General features: G+C 35.5%; 1 protein-coding gene across 2 annotated transcripts in view; it reads left to right on the top strand.

The window, feature by feature from the left end:
* ADAMTS20 (ADAM metallopeptidase with thrombospondin type 1 motif 20) overlaps positions 1-16707 on the top strand; it is an 83127-nt gene that overhangs the window by 27488 nt on the left and 38932 nt on the right. For both annotated transcript variants that reach the window (XM_085043561.1, XM_085043553.1), the window contains exons 11-17: positions 737-841; positions 8562-8707; positions 10091-10272; positions 10369-10505; positions 11617-11734; positions 15344-15439; positions 16516-16682. In XM_085043561.1, the coding sequence (XP_084899687.1) occupies positions 737-841; positions 8562-8707; positions 10091-10272; positions 10369-10505; positions 11617-11734; positions 15344-15439; positions 16516-16682 (951 nt within the window). The remainder of the gene's footprint in view (positions 1-736; positions 842-8561; positions 8708-10090; positions 10273-10368; positions 10506-11616; positions 11735-15343; positions 15440-16515; positions 16683-16707) is intronic.

Genomic DNA, 16707 nt, shown 5'->3' with positions numbered 1-16707 from the left:
TATTTTGAAAACCTAATGTGGCCATTGCAATATAAACACAAATTCAACATTATGACTTTATTATTGCTGTCAGGATGTCATGTAGAGTTAGATTTTGGACCAGCTTGTAAAATACCTCTACCGGTATTGTATATCATGTTGGAGCTGTTTACAGAAGACCATTTAAGATCAGATTCTGACTGAATTAAGTGGAGCTTTTGGTGAGGTAAAATTTTGTTTTGGAGGAGTCAGGATTTATGAGACTATTATAGGACAGGAAAAGGGGGCTTCAAAGACCAGAAGATGGTGTTACTGAAGACTACTTTGTAAATTTTGTAATCCCTAAGGGTTATTTGTTGGTTAAGACTCCTTTAGTAATTTGAAAATGAGGCTTTCTGCATAATTTTGTCAGTGCATTTAATTCTTTTTAAATTCAGTTAGAGTCTTTTTCTGGACCATTTTATGGAAACTGTGCTGCTTAGTATTAACCGTAACCTCTTACGTATTTTTAAATTAAATTTTCTACTGAAATAGATAATGAAGTTATCTGTTAATCTGATGGGATCAGTTTCAAATATTCCACATTCCTGCTTGGCCTTAAGCAAAATCCATTTTGGTTTTGTGAGGTTTTATCTGTGAAAAATGGTAGCATAATAGCATACACAAAGCCTGCACAGCGTGAGAAAATGCAAATATCACAGTTAATGTCTAAAATGGTATTGCAGGTGCAACAAAAGTAATCTGGTTTTCTTTTTAGAAACAATGCAAGCGCTTATGGTGCACAAGCACAGAAGGTGTTCACAAGGGCTGTCGTACCCAGCACATGCCTTTGGCTGATGGAACAGTTTGTGGTGTAGGAATGGTAAGCCTTGACTTGTTTCTCAGTACTTGCTACTTTGGAAGTGGGTAAGAAAGATCAGTGCTTGCTGTGTGGCAATACTGTGCCTTTAGAATACTGGTTGTGTGAAGTGTGTCTACCTGACCTTACCTGTAGTTTCTCTTAGTTCTGTAATGTTATGACATAAAAAACCACAGTTTGTCTTTTCAGAGTACTTATTAAAGTTTACAGATGCCATGCTGTTTAAAAATAGGTGAAAGAAGTCACGGGAAAGTTGACATCTTTCCTTCTGTTTGAAATGTTCAGATCACGCAAAGTAAGTTGTTTTTTTCCTCATCGGTAGTGTCCAAGGTTGAATTATCTGAAATACGACATCCCTAAAGCGTGTTTCCCCCAGTTTGTCTTGTTGAGGCTGTTTATTGAACCAGAAAAAATGAAGTATGAGTCACTTAGGTACAGGTGTATGCTTTTTTGAAAAGAGGTAGTCTTTGGATTACTGTCTAGTCTCAGTAATTATTTGTATTTGCCTTGTATCTACTTCAGAGAAAAGATGAAATTATGTGTCAGTACCTCTTCACCTACTCCCGGAAGTGTGTTAACCACGCATAACTTGTGTTCATTTTCTGTCTTGCCTATTGTAGCATAATTCAGGATACTTGGATCTGTTCAGTGCTAAAAACAGGAGCACTTCTCACTTAAACTCTAATGTGTAAGACTGCCTGGCTGCTTGAAGATTGAATGCTTTGACAAATAAAAAAAAGCAGGGGAAGCTGCGTTTCCTATATTCTGCTCATTGGTTTATTTGGTAGAGAGTGTTTGGGTGATGAGGTGACAGCTCACAGCTTCCTCATTTGCAAGTTGTGTTTGAGTGCAGATCTTGATCTGTAAACTTGGACAGTGTAACCTTTCTTGGGCTTTCCATAAGGGCCATGAATATCTAGTTAATAGACACAGCCAGGGCACTTACAGAACTTTGGCACAAACAGAAGTAGTGCTGGAGGCTAGTTGTATCCAGTTCCCAGTGAAGATTTGAGGCTTTTAGTTTTGGATATGCATGTCATTTTGGAAGTGAACAGAAATTAGGTGCTGAAGTTCTTTACTGGTGTAGTATTTGGCTTCTTCATGTCTCAGTTCACCACCAGCAAACAAATGGTTTCTTACTTGTCAGGGTATTGTGAGAATAAATATTTTTGAGACTTTTTACATGCTCACGTATGACAGTGATTATCTGAAGCATGGGTGGTTCATTATGTTGAGCTGCTTTTATATAGTAGTGTGTTTTGGCAGCTTCAGGGGCTGTGGGAACATTGTTAATTTTTTTTTATGATTTTATATGTTCAAAGATTATTAAAAACTCTAGTTTAATTTCTTTGTGTAATAAGCTGTTATATTTCACTCAGTTATTTCTAAATTACCCCCAATAATGTTTAATCTGTGTTTGGTAAAACAGTATTAGTGAGGAATTTGAACATAGGGTCTTAATGGATAACAAATGTAGTGGGTAGACTGTCTCAAATGGCTTCTTTCTGTCTTGTAAGATTAGAAAAAATATTTGAAGGTTGCAGTGGAAGCTTCATTTGATTATAGCCTATGTCTGCTGGTGGTGCTACAATATTTAACCCATTTTTCAGTCAGTCACTCATCAGAAAAGTTCATATTTTATGTAAACTTCATATGTAATCTTCAGCCAACATCAGAGGATTTCTTTTATATAAGAATACAAAAACCTATTTTATGTAATTAGTGCAGTGAAACCATTTTTCTCTAGGAAGCAAAGAGCTAATTACAGTCATTACCTCTGAAAGATGTAAGAAAGAACAGCAATTAATTAATCAATCTGACAAATTATCATCTGTTGCTGACTAAGGGACAGCTCTTTTCAAGCTCAGTCTTCAAGTTACTGCTGATGTTAATGGGCATAAGACATGGTGAGTGGTAATTGTAATTAATATTTGCCAGCAAGCTAAATCTATTTGTATTTGGCATTTGTGACATTATTGCTGTGATGGATACAGAAAAGATTCATTTGAGGAATTTGTTATTTTAGTATCAACTGTTTAGGCTGAGATTTCAAATGTCATGTGTCTGATTAGTGGATCTTGCTCTAACAGTTGGAATTAGTGATGCACATCTGAACCAAAAAAAAAACCCACCTCCAAAGAAGAAAAGTTGTTGAAACCATCTATCTTCTAGGAGTGGCATTCTCAGAACAAATCTATGTTGCTATGAAAATAACATCAAAAATGCCCAATGAAGTGTGAGTGGTTTATAATTATTTTTCGAGGCACTTCAAAGGGTTGCACTCTGATCCTTCCTGGATTCTTGAGGAATATAGAAATATGCCCATATTCCACTGATTGCTTGTGCACTGGAATGGAGAGGTAGGAGGTAGCTATATGATTCTGATGCAGACTTTTCCATGTCCTGGCAATATCCCAGTGTTCTGCATAATGCCAGTTTTCTACTTAAACATTGAAAAAAACCAAATGTCACAGAAGTTTGGAAAAATCTGTTTAACAGCAAGAAGGAATTCACATGACACAAGTAACAGTTTGATTGGAAAGCATGCGCCTTTGTGTGTTTTAGAGACATGTTAGTCAATTCTGTTCCCTGTAGATATAAAATGTATATTGCGCTAGTATCTAAAAATATCTAGAATAACTATGAAGTAAATTAAGATTTCATCCTAGTCCTTTTGACATAACAGACAGGGATGTGGGAATGACTGAGAATGGGGATGCAGAGCAATGAAGAAGTGCTTTGAATAGTAAAAGAAGTACCTGTCTAATTCTGGGGTATGTTTGCTGTTCTTCAGTTGTAGATTACTACCCATTTATTGATTACTATTAAAAATTGTTGCATAGCTTGACTACCTCATGAATGTAATACATGAAGATACTTAATCTGAAAGAATAAATCATTTTGTGTGTATATATGTAAAGTAAGTATAAAAAAATCAGATGGATTTTTATCAGGATTGGGTGATAGGGGGATATGTTCACCATCTGGAAAGCAGCAGTGTATCTTTTGAACTATAACTGTAAAATTTGGGCTCAAACCATAAATTTTTTCTATAAACTGGGATTTCTGTGAAATACTTTTCTATGGGATATAATTTCAGGAAAAAAAGTTTCAAGGGAGAAATAAAGTGTGAAGAAAGAAGACAAAAAGAAGAAAAAAATGAAGACATTGAAAAAATTCAAATATTGTGGGTTTTGTAGATAATGTCATTTGAGTAATAAATGTGGACTTATCTGAGCATTCATGCTACAGTGATAAAGACCTGAGATGCCATGGTTATACCTTCAGTTAGACATCTTTCCAAGCTCCATTTCTTCTGCCTTGCATGCTCCTTTTATTAACTACTGTGGTTTTGCTCCTTTTGTGTGCTGTAGGGTCCTGCTTTTCATCTTGGTTCTTTGAGCACTGTGCTTTCTGGACTGTGTGTACTATAGGAGGTAGATGGAGAGCAGGCATAGGTCTGATGTACAGCAAGAGGTTTCCTTACCTCCATTTGTAGCTGGCAGGACAGGCCTATAGTAGTACATTCATCCAAGGGAGTGAACAGGAACTCCGTTCACAAGCCAACAAGAGCAGGAGTTTAACATTCGTCTGAGTGGGTGTTCTTATCTTCTCTCCCTGCTCATAGGGTTGTGTTCTGAAGCTGTGTAACTTCTAAGATTCATATTCCTTTCCCAGCTCTCCGTGATTGGAATCTGCTGTGAGATAGTTCATGCTCATTCTTCAGCTACAGGCCAGATGTGTTACAGTGCATCTTGTGCTGCGGCACTTTTCAGTGTTTTTCTGTTTTGTGGTTCCAGCTATGCCCATTTTCCTTTTCTTCATTCAATCCAGTAGAAATTTCTCTTCTTGTGCTATTCACAGTCATTCTCAGGGCACTTTTTAGATTGTATTTTATAATGCAAAAAAAATTTCAGAACAATAAAATTGATTTTTGACATGCAAAATACAGACCATGGTGTTCTCTTTTGCAACACTGTCTTTCTCATTTTCTCATCATACTGAAGTGTTCAGTCATCTTGTTTCCTTTTAGAAGCACCAGCAGCTACGAGTAACGTCCATGAAAACATTTTGGTGTCTGGAAACAGGCACAGGAAAAGCTGTTCATCTCTTTTTCTGCAAAGTTGTTAGGGACTTCCATGCATGAAATTGTGTCCTCAGACACTGAGCATCAATGTTTCAGTCTTTGCTCAAGATCTTCAAAAACCATGCGTACCTCTGGGGGCTGCCTGGAAAATACAGGCAATAAGAGTGAGCTTGGAGTCCTTTTCCAGGCTGTGTGGGAAGTACTTGATTTCAGATGAGCTCTAGTTCTGTTCTGCATGCATCTACCACTCTCCTTGATTCAGTCAAAATTGAGCATAGCCTGGCAAGTAATACTTTAATAATTTCTTTCAAGGTTGCTTTCCTGGAAATTTAGCAAGTTCAGTAAAGGATAAATTGGAGGTGCGCAAAATCAATTTATTAAGTCATAGGGTTGGTCCATAGGAAAGATGCAAAGCATATAAGCAGATTATTAATAAAAATAAATTTGGGTGCCCATAAGTTTATTGATTCAAAATTTGAACTATTAACCCTCCCTCTCATCTCTGAAGATATAATAATTTGATGTGGATTTGGGTCAGAATTTCTAGATTTTTTGACAGAAAACCAACTGTTGATCTTGGCTAGAGCAGCATTGTCACTTACTGCAATCTGTATTTTTTAAATTATGTGTGATACTTTACATGATGCATATGTTATATTTGCCATAAAAATGTAGGAAAAAATTATTAGCAATTATATTTAAGTTTATGAAAGCTCTGTATATCATAGTATTCTCAGTGAAGCAATGATTCAAGCAAGCGCAGAGGAACATCTGGAACATGTCTAGAGTTTTCTACCATGACTTCATCATGTTGCTTCTGTAGGAATGCAGCAGAATAATAGCTGAGACAAGTTTGTTGAATAAGCTATTAGAATCCCAGATGTGAACATGTGCTTTGCATTTCTATGGATCAAAATAATACTGTTGTGGATATAAAATTTCATTTTACGACTCTTTCCTTGAAATCTCCCTTCAAGTTATTGTCAGTGTTTTTCTGTATGGAAGAAGAACCTAAATGGTAGGTCTCTGTCCCATAATAGAATGCAGTGTTCATTTTGTGAAGGGGAATTTAGACTCTTTAGCCTATCATGTAAAATATTATTTCCTAAGATGCTAAGGACAGTTCTTGGAAAGGCAAGTTCTTACTGTTCCTCATTTACCTTATGGCTGCACTATGTAGAAAGTCTGCTTTTGATTGCTAGGGATTTGAAGTTAGGTACTAGAAGGTTTGGATGTAAAGGTGCCCTAAGGCCATCTTGAAAAAAAAAATTTACAAACAGTAAACACTCCAGTGAGAAATCACACTAAGATATGCAGTGAAATAATGGTGTCATTTTGGTTTTAAGTTAAATCATTAGTCTTAGCATCACGTAAGCGATGATCTAGCCAATTGACTGGATCACTTACACAGTTGCCAATACAGCTTTTGTTCTGTGTTTGCTTTGGGTTTAAGACTCACCTGGAATGATCACATTCTTAGGGGAAGGCATTCGGAGCTGAAAAGGTATGGCTTATATGCAGGGGTTGGTGTGATGAGGAATTATGCAGGTAGGCAAATTTTATCATCAAATTGGATTAGGAACTCAGGCAGAAGCCAGAAAAGAGAATCTAATACTGTTACAAATTTGCATTTTTAGTACAAAATGGCTGATAGCTTAAGTATCAATATAACAAAAGTGTATACTAATTAGGAAAAATATCATCTAGGAATTATTTTGGGCAGTGATAAAACCACTGAAAAAGGTTTAAGTTTTGTGCCAGTCACCTGTATTCAGAACGATTGCACACAGTTTTTGTGTGTTCAGCAAAATTTATGTAAATTTATAGTTTCTACAATAAATTTGTAATAACTCTTGAGAAATCCTATGTAACATTTAAATTAATTGTAAAAAAAAGTGGAGGAATGCTTGAGTTATTTTATCTTTTGTGTATCAGAGGGTTCTTAAATTGTTTTATGTGCCAGAGACTTTATTTATCAATATCCTTTTAGACTTAAGGTAATTCAAGGCTGTTTTGTATTGCAGAGACGCAAAGCCTAAGCTTTAGAAATAACAAGCAATTGAGTTGATATAACATGCTCTGATGATTCTAGTGACTGATCCATATACTGTACTTAGTGCAGTGAAAGATAGAATGAGCCACTCCTGTCAATACGCCTAGGAGAATCCCTCCTGACAACAAACCCAGTTCATGACCAGTCTAATCCTGAGTCTGCGAACAGGCATCTAAAATAAAGAATTCTCTCTATTATGTATGAGCACTGACTGCCTGTATTTAGTCCTGGCCAGTGTCTTGTCTCCAGATGTGGGCAGTTTTTGATGCCTCAGAAGGTGTTAGGAGTCAAGGACAAAGTTGACATGTTATCCATACAGAAGTCAGCAGGATATATAGCGCTGAAATTATTGTATCTTGTAAATATTCTATTTTAGTATGTAAACTATTCCACTATGCTGTGATCAAACGTACTACATGGGATTTTCTGAAGGATATAAGTGAATTAGAATTCCACCTGCCATAAGTCATCAGTAGGATTAGTGCTGATAATTCCTGTAGGTTCTTTGGAAAAATCACACATGCACCAATCATAAGATTCTTATTTAGACTTTTTAGTCATTTACTTACTGAATAACCACTGAAGTGGATACATATTTACGTTCAGGAACAGGGATAGTAAATACTTACAAGCAAGAGATTGATGCTTTTGGAAAAAAGAGGTAATTACTTTCTATAGATAGTAATAGTTTACAGTTATGGTGTGGTGAAGTCTTAGAACTGACATGACAACAACAAAATAATCTTGCAATATTTGTCTTAATAATGTGAATCCCAACAGATGAAATGAAAATTCCTTCTTTATGTAAATTTTTAGTTGGAAATAGGTAGATCTTGACCAAGAATAAGATCTAAAGTAACAGAATAGGCATTGCAGTGTAGTATCTTGCTCTAAGAATTATTATTTCTTTAACTGTTAGGTTTTTTTAAATTTAATTATTCATTCAATTTTAATGGCAATAGCTTTCTTTGTTAAATTAGTAGTAAATAAAAAAAATACAGTGAAATAGAAATAAATTAAAATATTTCGCACCTTTTGTTACAGGTGTGAGAGTTTGAGCTCAAAAATGAATCTATAGCATCATCTTGCTTTACATAATCAATGTCTTAAATGCGTGTCTGCTTTTCCCAAACAATCACACTAGATAGTTAGCTTTTGAGATGTTCAAAGCATCCTCATTTTCTTGGTGGTTTGTTATAACTTTTCATTTTTTGTATCAGCACAAATTCCAAATTAAACTGAACAATCTCATGCATAAAAAACAGTTATAAATCTATTGTTGAAGTTTATGCATGAAAACATATCAGGAATTCAAGCTCTTTTAGATGTATTTGGATAAAATGACAAGACTTACATATATATATTCAGCATCCAGTAGATCTCCTAGCAATCAAAGAACTCTAGACAGCATTTTTAAAAACATGACTGCAGGGTAGGTTGTATTAAAGGAAATTGGACATTTTAGAAAATATCCAGATCCGGATAAAAGTAGGGAGCTCTTAAATTTTACTCTTTTTGTGCCTAAAATATACAGTAAACTTTTGCTTGAATTATAAATTTAATTTTGTTTGTCAACTGTGCAGCACTGCCGCCATGGAATTTGTGTGAGCAGAGAAATGGAGATGCGTCCTGTAGATGGAGAATGGGGAGCATGGGGACCTTACAGCTCATGTTCACGAACTTGTGGAGGTGGAATCAAGAGCAGCACCAGGCTGTGTAATCGACCAGAGTATGTTTTTTATTGTGTTTTACATTAGTGCATAATGAAGATAATTAAGAAATTACGGATTGGTTCAAAATTAAATGGAGGTGTAGTGAGCTGTGCAAATTAGTTTGAAGCACCAGTAACAAAATGCTTGCTTCAGCCATGTTTGGAGATAAGTCTACAGACTAGCATGCAGAGGACTTTTAGATTGCTGTTGTCTTTCAACAATATTATCCATTCTTCGAGATGTTTCTAAAAACTTTTTTTGGCAGGGTCTTTTTTTTCTAGGTTTACTCTAAGTTTTGAGGTTTCTTTTAACATTAGATGCTTTCTTTGGAGTAAGAACTGCAAAAATAAATATATGTATTCCTTACTAATCTCTGTAGTGAAACACTTGATTTGCTTTGATTTAAGGCTTTTCCACAGCATCACCACCAGTAACATCCCACAAGGAGCTTTGGCTATAGCAGAGTCATTTAAAACTTAGCTTTATAACTAGAAAATTACATTGACTGTATAATTCTGTGTGGGTTCAGTTCTCTGTAATAAAAGTCAAGGAGAACTTTACCCTTAACTTGTCCAGAAGCAGAACCACAGCTGGTGCCTCAGTAGATTCAGGATTTTTCCAGGAAATCATGTCAGCTTGATATTATCAGTAGGATAAATGATCTTCAATCAAATGGCCCCAGGTTATTTTATTTTCTCTGATGAGTAAGAGGCAGTAGACTAGATTGCCATTGGATATGCCTCTTTCAGTCTGTAGTAATTGATGCTATCAGTATGCTGTTCATTTATTCTTTTTTTCTTCCCCAAAAATGTAATACTGAATTATTTTGTGTCAGGGTTCATAGCTGTTAAAATGTATTTTAGACATTACAGTAAATGGGATATTTTCTGCAATTTTCCCTTTTTATTCTTTTGCTCCCCAAAGTGAAACCAATATTAGGACTACAGAAAAGACTGTGCCAGCTCTTAATTGTCTTCTTTCTTCATTACTCTGTAAAATAATAATTTCAAATCACTGAGGGAAGTGCTGCTTGTGTAAAAATAGGACTACAATCTCAGCTAAATTGATAAAAGCATTAAAATTAATATTGCTTTTTCCCAATATAACTATTCTGCAAAATAGTTACAGCTATAAGAGAAGTAAAAATAATAATGCATAAGTAAGCATCAGTAGCGAGAGTGCCACTTACCTCAGCAATAGTATTCTACAAGGGTTGGGTTTATTTTGGGTATAAATGAATGCATGGTGCAATAGAAGTTGGATGTGTGTATGTGTAAGTCAGTAACAGCTAACAGAATGCTGTGTGATATTTTCCCATTTAGATCAGTGGCTGGGACCACTTTCAATGGAAAATACCAATTTTAGAAAATGAGTGTGTTTTACATTTACACTTTTTTTAGGCCAAGAAATGGAGGGAAGTACTGTGTTGGTCGCAGGATGAAATTTCGGTCATGTAACACTGATTCATGTCCAAAAGGCAAAAAAGATTTTCGGGAACAACAGTGCTCTGAATTTGATGGCAAACACTTCAATATCAACGGTCTTACCTCTGCAGTTCGCTGGCTTCCAAAATACAGTGGTAGTAAGTAATTATGCATCTTTTCAATTAACACAATGAAAATGTTACTTTAAATAAAGTTTTAAAACAGACAAGAAACCTCTTGGATTTTCTTTCCAGTTTCTATGAAAGATCGCTGTAAACTTTTTTGCCGAGTTTCTGGAACAACTTCCTACTATCAGCTGAAGGACAGAGTTGCTGATGGTACTCCCTGTGGAGCAGAAACCAATGACCTTTGTGTTCAAGGCTTATGCAGGGTATTTAAATCTAAACTTATTAATTATTAAAATCAATTTAACAGGTGGTAAAATAGATATTAAATATTAATACAAATAAACATTACTGAAAATATGATGTTCTGAGTTTGCTTAGCCTAATTTTATCTATCAGATTAAAGATCTGGGAATGGAGGCAATTAAGTGAAGAGCATATAGTTGAATGTGAGGACCCACAGTCTTGGCTCATTAAGCTTCGTATGCAAAAATGTTAGTATTGTCCAAGTGAGCAGTGAGAAACTGATCCAAAATTAGCATAAAGGGAGGAAAGAAGCATGCTGTGTGATTATTAACATTGTATTTCTGCTGCCAAAGAAGTAACTCGTAGAAAATCCAAGGGTAGATAGATTATGTAATGATTATTATATTGCAAAATCAGGAAGAACTGACCCTTGAATCAATTCAGCTTAACAGCAACTATGGTACATTGCCACAAAATTTTTTTGGGAGAAGTAAGGTGCTATATTTTAAGAACTCTAGACTCTTGTCAAGCCAGGTTGAAGTTTTGCTGATTGTAGTGAAACTGAGTAAATTCAGGATAAGGAGAAAAGACAGCTTATTTTTATACTGTTGAATAAGGGGGAAAATTCCAGAGAATTATCCTGTTTATCACAGTTCAAAAAAACTCCAGAAGTTTAAGTAAAGATACATAAACAAAAAATTGTGCTTATGTTAGTTTAACCAGCATAGTCTATGTGTATCCCTTTGTGTTTTTTGCAGTAATGACAGACTTTAAATGAATTGGTGACCATGTACACATACATACTGCTTTTAGGATTCCAAGAATTTTAATGTAAATATAAATTAAAATTTTTACACTGTGTTGACTTTTTTGTACAAAATCTTTACTTACTGTTACGTATTCTTACACAATTCTTGACATATTAGGTATATTTGGATTGCACCATTATGTTTTGCCCTTACTTTGCAGAATCCAAAACCATTAAAGGCAGTTAATGTATTGCCAAGGAAGACTAGATATATACAGTAAACAAGAATATTTTGGGGTAGTAGGAAGCTTACATTATTTGTTTTCATTGTTTTCTATTGAGCTAAATGACGCAGGATGTTTTTTTATTATTATTTTTTGTAGCAAGCAGGCTGTGATCACGTTTTGAATTCAAAGGCAAGGAGAGACAAATGTGGAATCTGTGGTGGTGATAATTCTTCATGTAAGACACTTGCAGGTACTTTCAACAGTGCTCATTATGGTAAGTTTGTTTTGCTGTTTTTTTAGTCTTAATGCACGCTTCAGTATGGCTTAGAAATTATTCTTTACATTTAAGGAAGCAGGATTTCAGTGTATATTCTTTAGGACCTCTGTCAACAAAAAATATCTTTGATTTTCAGTCACACTCCCTCTCAAGGATGCAGGGGCAAACACTATGACATACTAACCCATTAAAGTGAAAAAAAATCAATCTGTCCAAAAGGCCAAAGCAAATGACAAGAATAAAAGAAACAAGGAGGGTAAAAGTACTTTAAAAGGAAGAATGCTTCCTGCTTTGTACTTTGCATTCTCTTATCTGAAACTTGCGCCTGAAGGACATACGTATTCCAATGTCTTGTTTTGGTTGTGTAAAGAGATAGCAAGAAGTTTGTGTTGTGAGCAGCTGATGAGGTTCCTTTTCTCCTAGAGAGTGAAAAATATAGCCTGTGAAATGTGAGCCTTCTCCTTCCAGAGAACAGGGCTGACAATATTAATGTGTTTTCCTCCTTATTGACAGGTAGTGAATGAGAAACTTCTGAATGATCCTGGTATTTCCTATTTATTTTAGTTTCTCTAATAGAGCTACTGATAGTTCTTCTATATGTAGTCTTTTTTGGGAAGTATGGAGAGACTGCTGTATGTGTGTATCAGTGCAGTTAAGTAGTTAGAGCAGAGAACATGAGGACAGAAGTCTGCAGGTTAATGTCAGCCTAGAGGCTCCTTCATGCCACTTCACTGGTTGAAAGAGACCACAGGCGAAGTGAAAATGATACCTGGAGAGCTGCCAAATAGGATCTTCATAGAACAAAGGCATTGCTGCTGAAGAGGAAAGTATGCCAAGTTGGATTTTCTTTTCCCTGGGCAGAGGGGTCACACCAATCGAAAATTACCAAAAATCTGAAATTATAAAGCCTCCCCTCCCATACAAATACATGTATTTTTTCTTGTGTCTGTCCTAGGAAGTTGCTTACAGATAGCACATGAATTTTGTCACACATACTTTTGTTACACGTCAAGTGACCATGATGTGAAACTGCCTTTTTGCAAATATGGTCGGGACTGTCACTCTCTACTATTTAATGAGTTTCCATTGTCACAGACTTATTTGCTTCAAATTTAAGTTGGAGGGGAAAAAAACACCTGTGCTTTGGGATGAGGAAAACCTTGACATTATTCGGCTTTATACTTAGTTGAATATTTTAATTTATGTTCAAATTCTTGAAATGATAGCATATAAAAGATAATACTGATTTATACCAAGGAACAGTATGCTGAACATTTGCAGTTATTACTCAGGTGTGCTCAAGTAGGAATACAGCCATGCAAACAAGAAGTTGTACTTAGCTGGTCACTAAAATTTCAGTGTCCATGGGAGGTCTAAGACATCCCTAGGCTAATGTCTGAATGCATTGTCTGAGGAAATATTATTTTCCAAAAAAATCCTGAATTAGGATCACAAGCTGAGTATGCCAATGTGCACTTGATCTTTTTCTTTTAACTTCATTTGGTTCCCTTTCAAACTGAAATGAGTAATTTTACTGAAGCAGAATTTGGAATCGACAGTAGCAGCCTGTGTTTTGTGCTTATATTCTTGCAGTTATGATGTTTTCAGTAACTGTGTAAACAATAGTGAAGCAATAATCAAAAATTTGTTACAGCAAAGTACTAATTTACTTGGGTTCCATTTTAGGAGATGGTAATCTAATTATGTACACATTATTACTATGTTGGCTATTATTATTGCATCAAATTAGGGTATCTGAGGATTTCCTGGGCAATGGTCATTCTCAGTGTCCTAGTGTGTGATTTATTCTCTTTGTGTATCCTTGACAACATGCTATGCGGTTTTGTTTATAGTTTCCTCCCATATTTTGTCTTCTTTCATTCTGTTACCACAAGGTTTTCAGTGTGTGAGATGAGGGGCTTTTTCAGCTGTGGTTTTGGTTTTCTTCCCAGTGTTTTGAAAGATTGACCAAAGTGTATTATCCAGAGCACGCAGCTTGTCAGTTTGCAATTGCAGTGCTGCCCCCAGCTGGTAAATGTGATGGACCTGTAATTAGATTAAATCTTCATTTAAATGCAAGGCATAGTTTTAAGAGATTAAAAGCACTTGGAAGTTAATGAATTATGCAATTTGTCATGGCTTAACCCCAGCTGGAACCACACACCCAGTCACTCACTCACTGCCTCCCAGTCTGTTGGGGGAGAGAACTGAAAGAATAAAAGTGAAAAAAGGCATGGCTTTAGATAAAGACAGTTTAATATGTAAAGCAAAAGCCCCACACACAAAGCAAAGTGAGAATTTGTTCGTCACTTCCCATGGGCAGGCAGGTGTCCAGCCAGGAAAGCAGGGCTCTGTCATGCATAACAGTGAATTAGGAAGACAAATGCCATCACTTTAAACATCCTACTTCCTTCTTTTCCTAGCTCTGTGTGCCCAGCATGATGCCATATGGTCTGGGATATCCCTGTGGTCATCTGGGGTCTGTGTGTGTCCCCTCACAACTCCTTGTGCACCCCCAGCCTCCTCACTGGTGAAGTGGGGTGAGAGGCAGAAAAGGCCTTGACTCTGTGTGAGCTCTGTTCAGCAATAACTAGAACATCCCTGAATTATCAACATTTTCCAGCACAGATCCAAAACACAGCCCCATACCAGCTACTGTGAAGAAAATTAACCCTAGTCCAGTTAAACCCAGTGCAAAATGAAAAGGACATTACCATTTAAATTTTTATCCACAGAGCTGCATCAACTAAAGTTGTCACAGTAATATTTTTGAACACAGTGAAATAGGTGGGAAAATAATAAAAATTTATATTAATGCTTCAGATTGCATGTTTTTATTTATTATTTGTTTCCAATATTTGCCATACTCAGTTTTTCTCAGCCGCGAGTATCCCTTTCAATTTGTGATAAGCATCTGTGAGAAACAAGTTTGGATTTTTTAACCTGTGCTTATGGGCAGAGCGACATTTTTAAAAAGTAGATCTTGATGCACCTTATTTTGTTACCTGATGACAAAGCTACAGTAATAGTACTTGGAGACATTACAAGAAATTGTGACTCATTTGTGAAGCATTTGTGTTTTGAAGGGCATGCACTCAACATTTTAAGCAGGAGAAGGTGGATCAGGTATGATTCGTTTAACAGTTATATCTACCTGTTGCAGCCTGCAACAGTACAATATTTTTGTATTTAAAACTGGTTCTCTAGTGTGTTGTCTTGAAATATTCTTGTGAGAAAAAAGCTACCTCAACTGTATGAAAAGGGAATGGAGATATTTCAAGATAAGTGACTTACTCAGATTTGTGTAAAAGTTTTGTGGCTAAATTTTGAGAAGTCACAATGTGTCCTTAGTCCCTCTTTATATGCTTCACTGCTTTCTAGAGTAGTGCTGCTCTCTAGAGATTTTTCTGAGTAGACTGAACTCATGTTAGGGGTAAAGAATTGAATTCACATTTCTGAGCACAGAACCTAACACATGAAGGCATTCAGCATCAGTTGTCTCTGGTGCATGGCAAGGTTTTGCGAATGAAGTTAAAATATGTTTTCATATTTACTAGTATTTGACTGTTTTTGTATATAATTAATTTCTGAATAACTACATTGCAGGTTACAATGTTGTAGTAAATATTCCCAAAGGAGCAACAAACATTGATATTCAACAGCACAGCTACTCAGGGAAACCAGAAGATGACAACTACCTCGGTAAAAACCTCCTGTGTACAATATTGATGGATAGGTTTCGTGCTCTTGATAGAGATTTGCACTGGATGTATATTATGAGAAGTCTGATAAAGACTGTGGAGGAAATATCCAATTATTTTTTATCTTCATTTGCCTGAGTCTCTCTGTAGGTACTAGTTTTTAGAAAACATCAGTGAGATGTTGTTAGGGTTTCTAATTCTTAGATGAGTGTGTTCATTTGTCAGAGAATAAGAATTATGGCACCTTGCATCATTTTGTCAATTTTTTTACTATGATGTTGTCATAATGTTAATTGAGATGCCACAAGTGAACTCAGGAATAATGCAGGTATTTGTTATTTTAAGTCTTGGAAGCAAGCACTTTGTTTATGTTCAAGCAATCTGACTACCAGCAAACTTAGCAGTTGTCTCATATTTCTCTTTTTTTATTATGTCTGGGACATAAAGATTATAAAGGTTATTACATGCTGATAGATTTGCAAGTGTATGTAGGTAACAAAGAATTCACACAAAATCAACCCTCACCGACATTAGCTACCATTTCAAATGTAGTAATGCCTGAATTACTACATAAGATAAAATCATACTACAAATTTTACCTTATTTTAAAAAATTTTAACTAGTCATTCATCTTCATTATTGCAAATTGGTCATTGTATTAAATTGCTGTCATAAATGCTTAGTAATTGATTTCTATTTTAAAGTTTACTTTTAAAACCCACTTCACTAGAAGTAGATGTAACAAATACATGGATACAAATATGGATAATTATTGTTTCCTTCTATGCTAGCAGAACCTCACCAAATTTAAAAGTCATTACTTTAGTCAGCCCTTCAGCAAAATATTAATAAATTACTATGATGCAGAGACAATCCACGGCTGAGAAAATCCATGACAACTGCTCAGGTGAAAGTTACTGAAGATTAGGATTGAATTCACTAATTTGAAGCTGTTTGATATGACTTTTTACATGGACTGAAATAAAGCTACATGTTGATGAGAAGATACATTATTAAGAGATTTTGTTGATAGAACCTTTTAACTAAATAGATTTCCAATATTTTTTTCACTTACAGCTTTATCAGATACCCACGGAAATTTTATCTTGAATGGAAATTTTGTTGTAAGCATGTCAAAAAGAGAAATCAATATACAAGGAGCCATTTTTGAGTACAGTGGTTCAAACAATACAATAGAACGAATTAACAGCACTGATAGAGTTGAAGAAGAACTAACCTTACAGGTGCTCGTTTACTTTTTTAATAAGT

The sequence above is a fragment of the Lichenostomus cassidix genome, chromosome 1Aa, assembly GCF_008360975.1.
Source record: "Lichenostomus cassidix isolate B80296 chromosome 1Aa, HeHo_3.0, whole genome shotgun sequence".
Taxonomy (NCBI): Eukaryota; Metazoa; Chordata; class Aves; order Passeriformes; family Meliphagidae; genus Lichenostomus; species Lichenostomus cassidix.
Note: the sequence above shows the minus strand (reverse complement) of the source record. Positions and strands in the feature narration are given on the sequence as shown.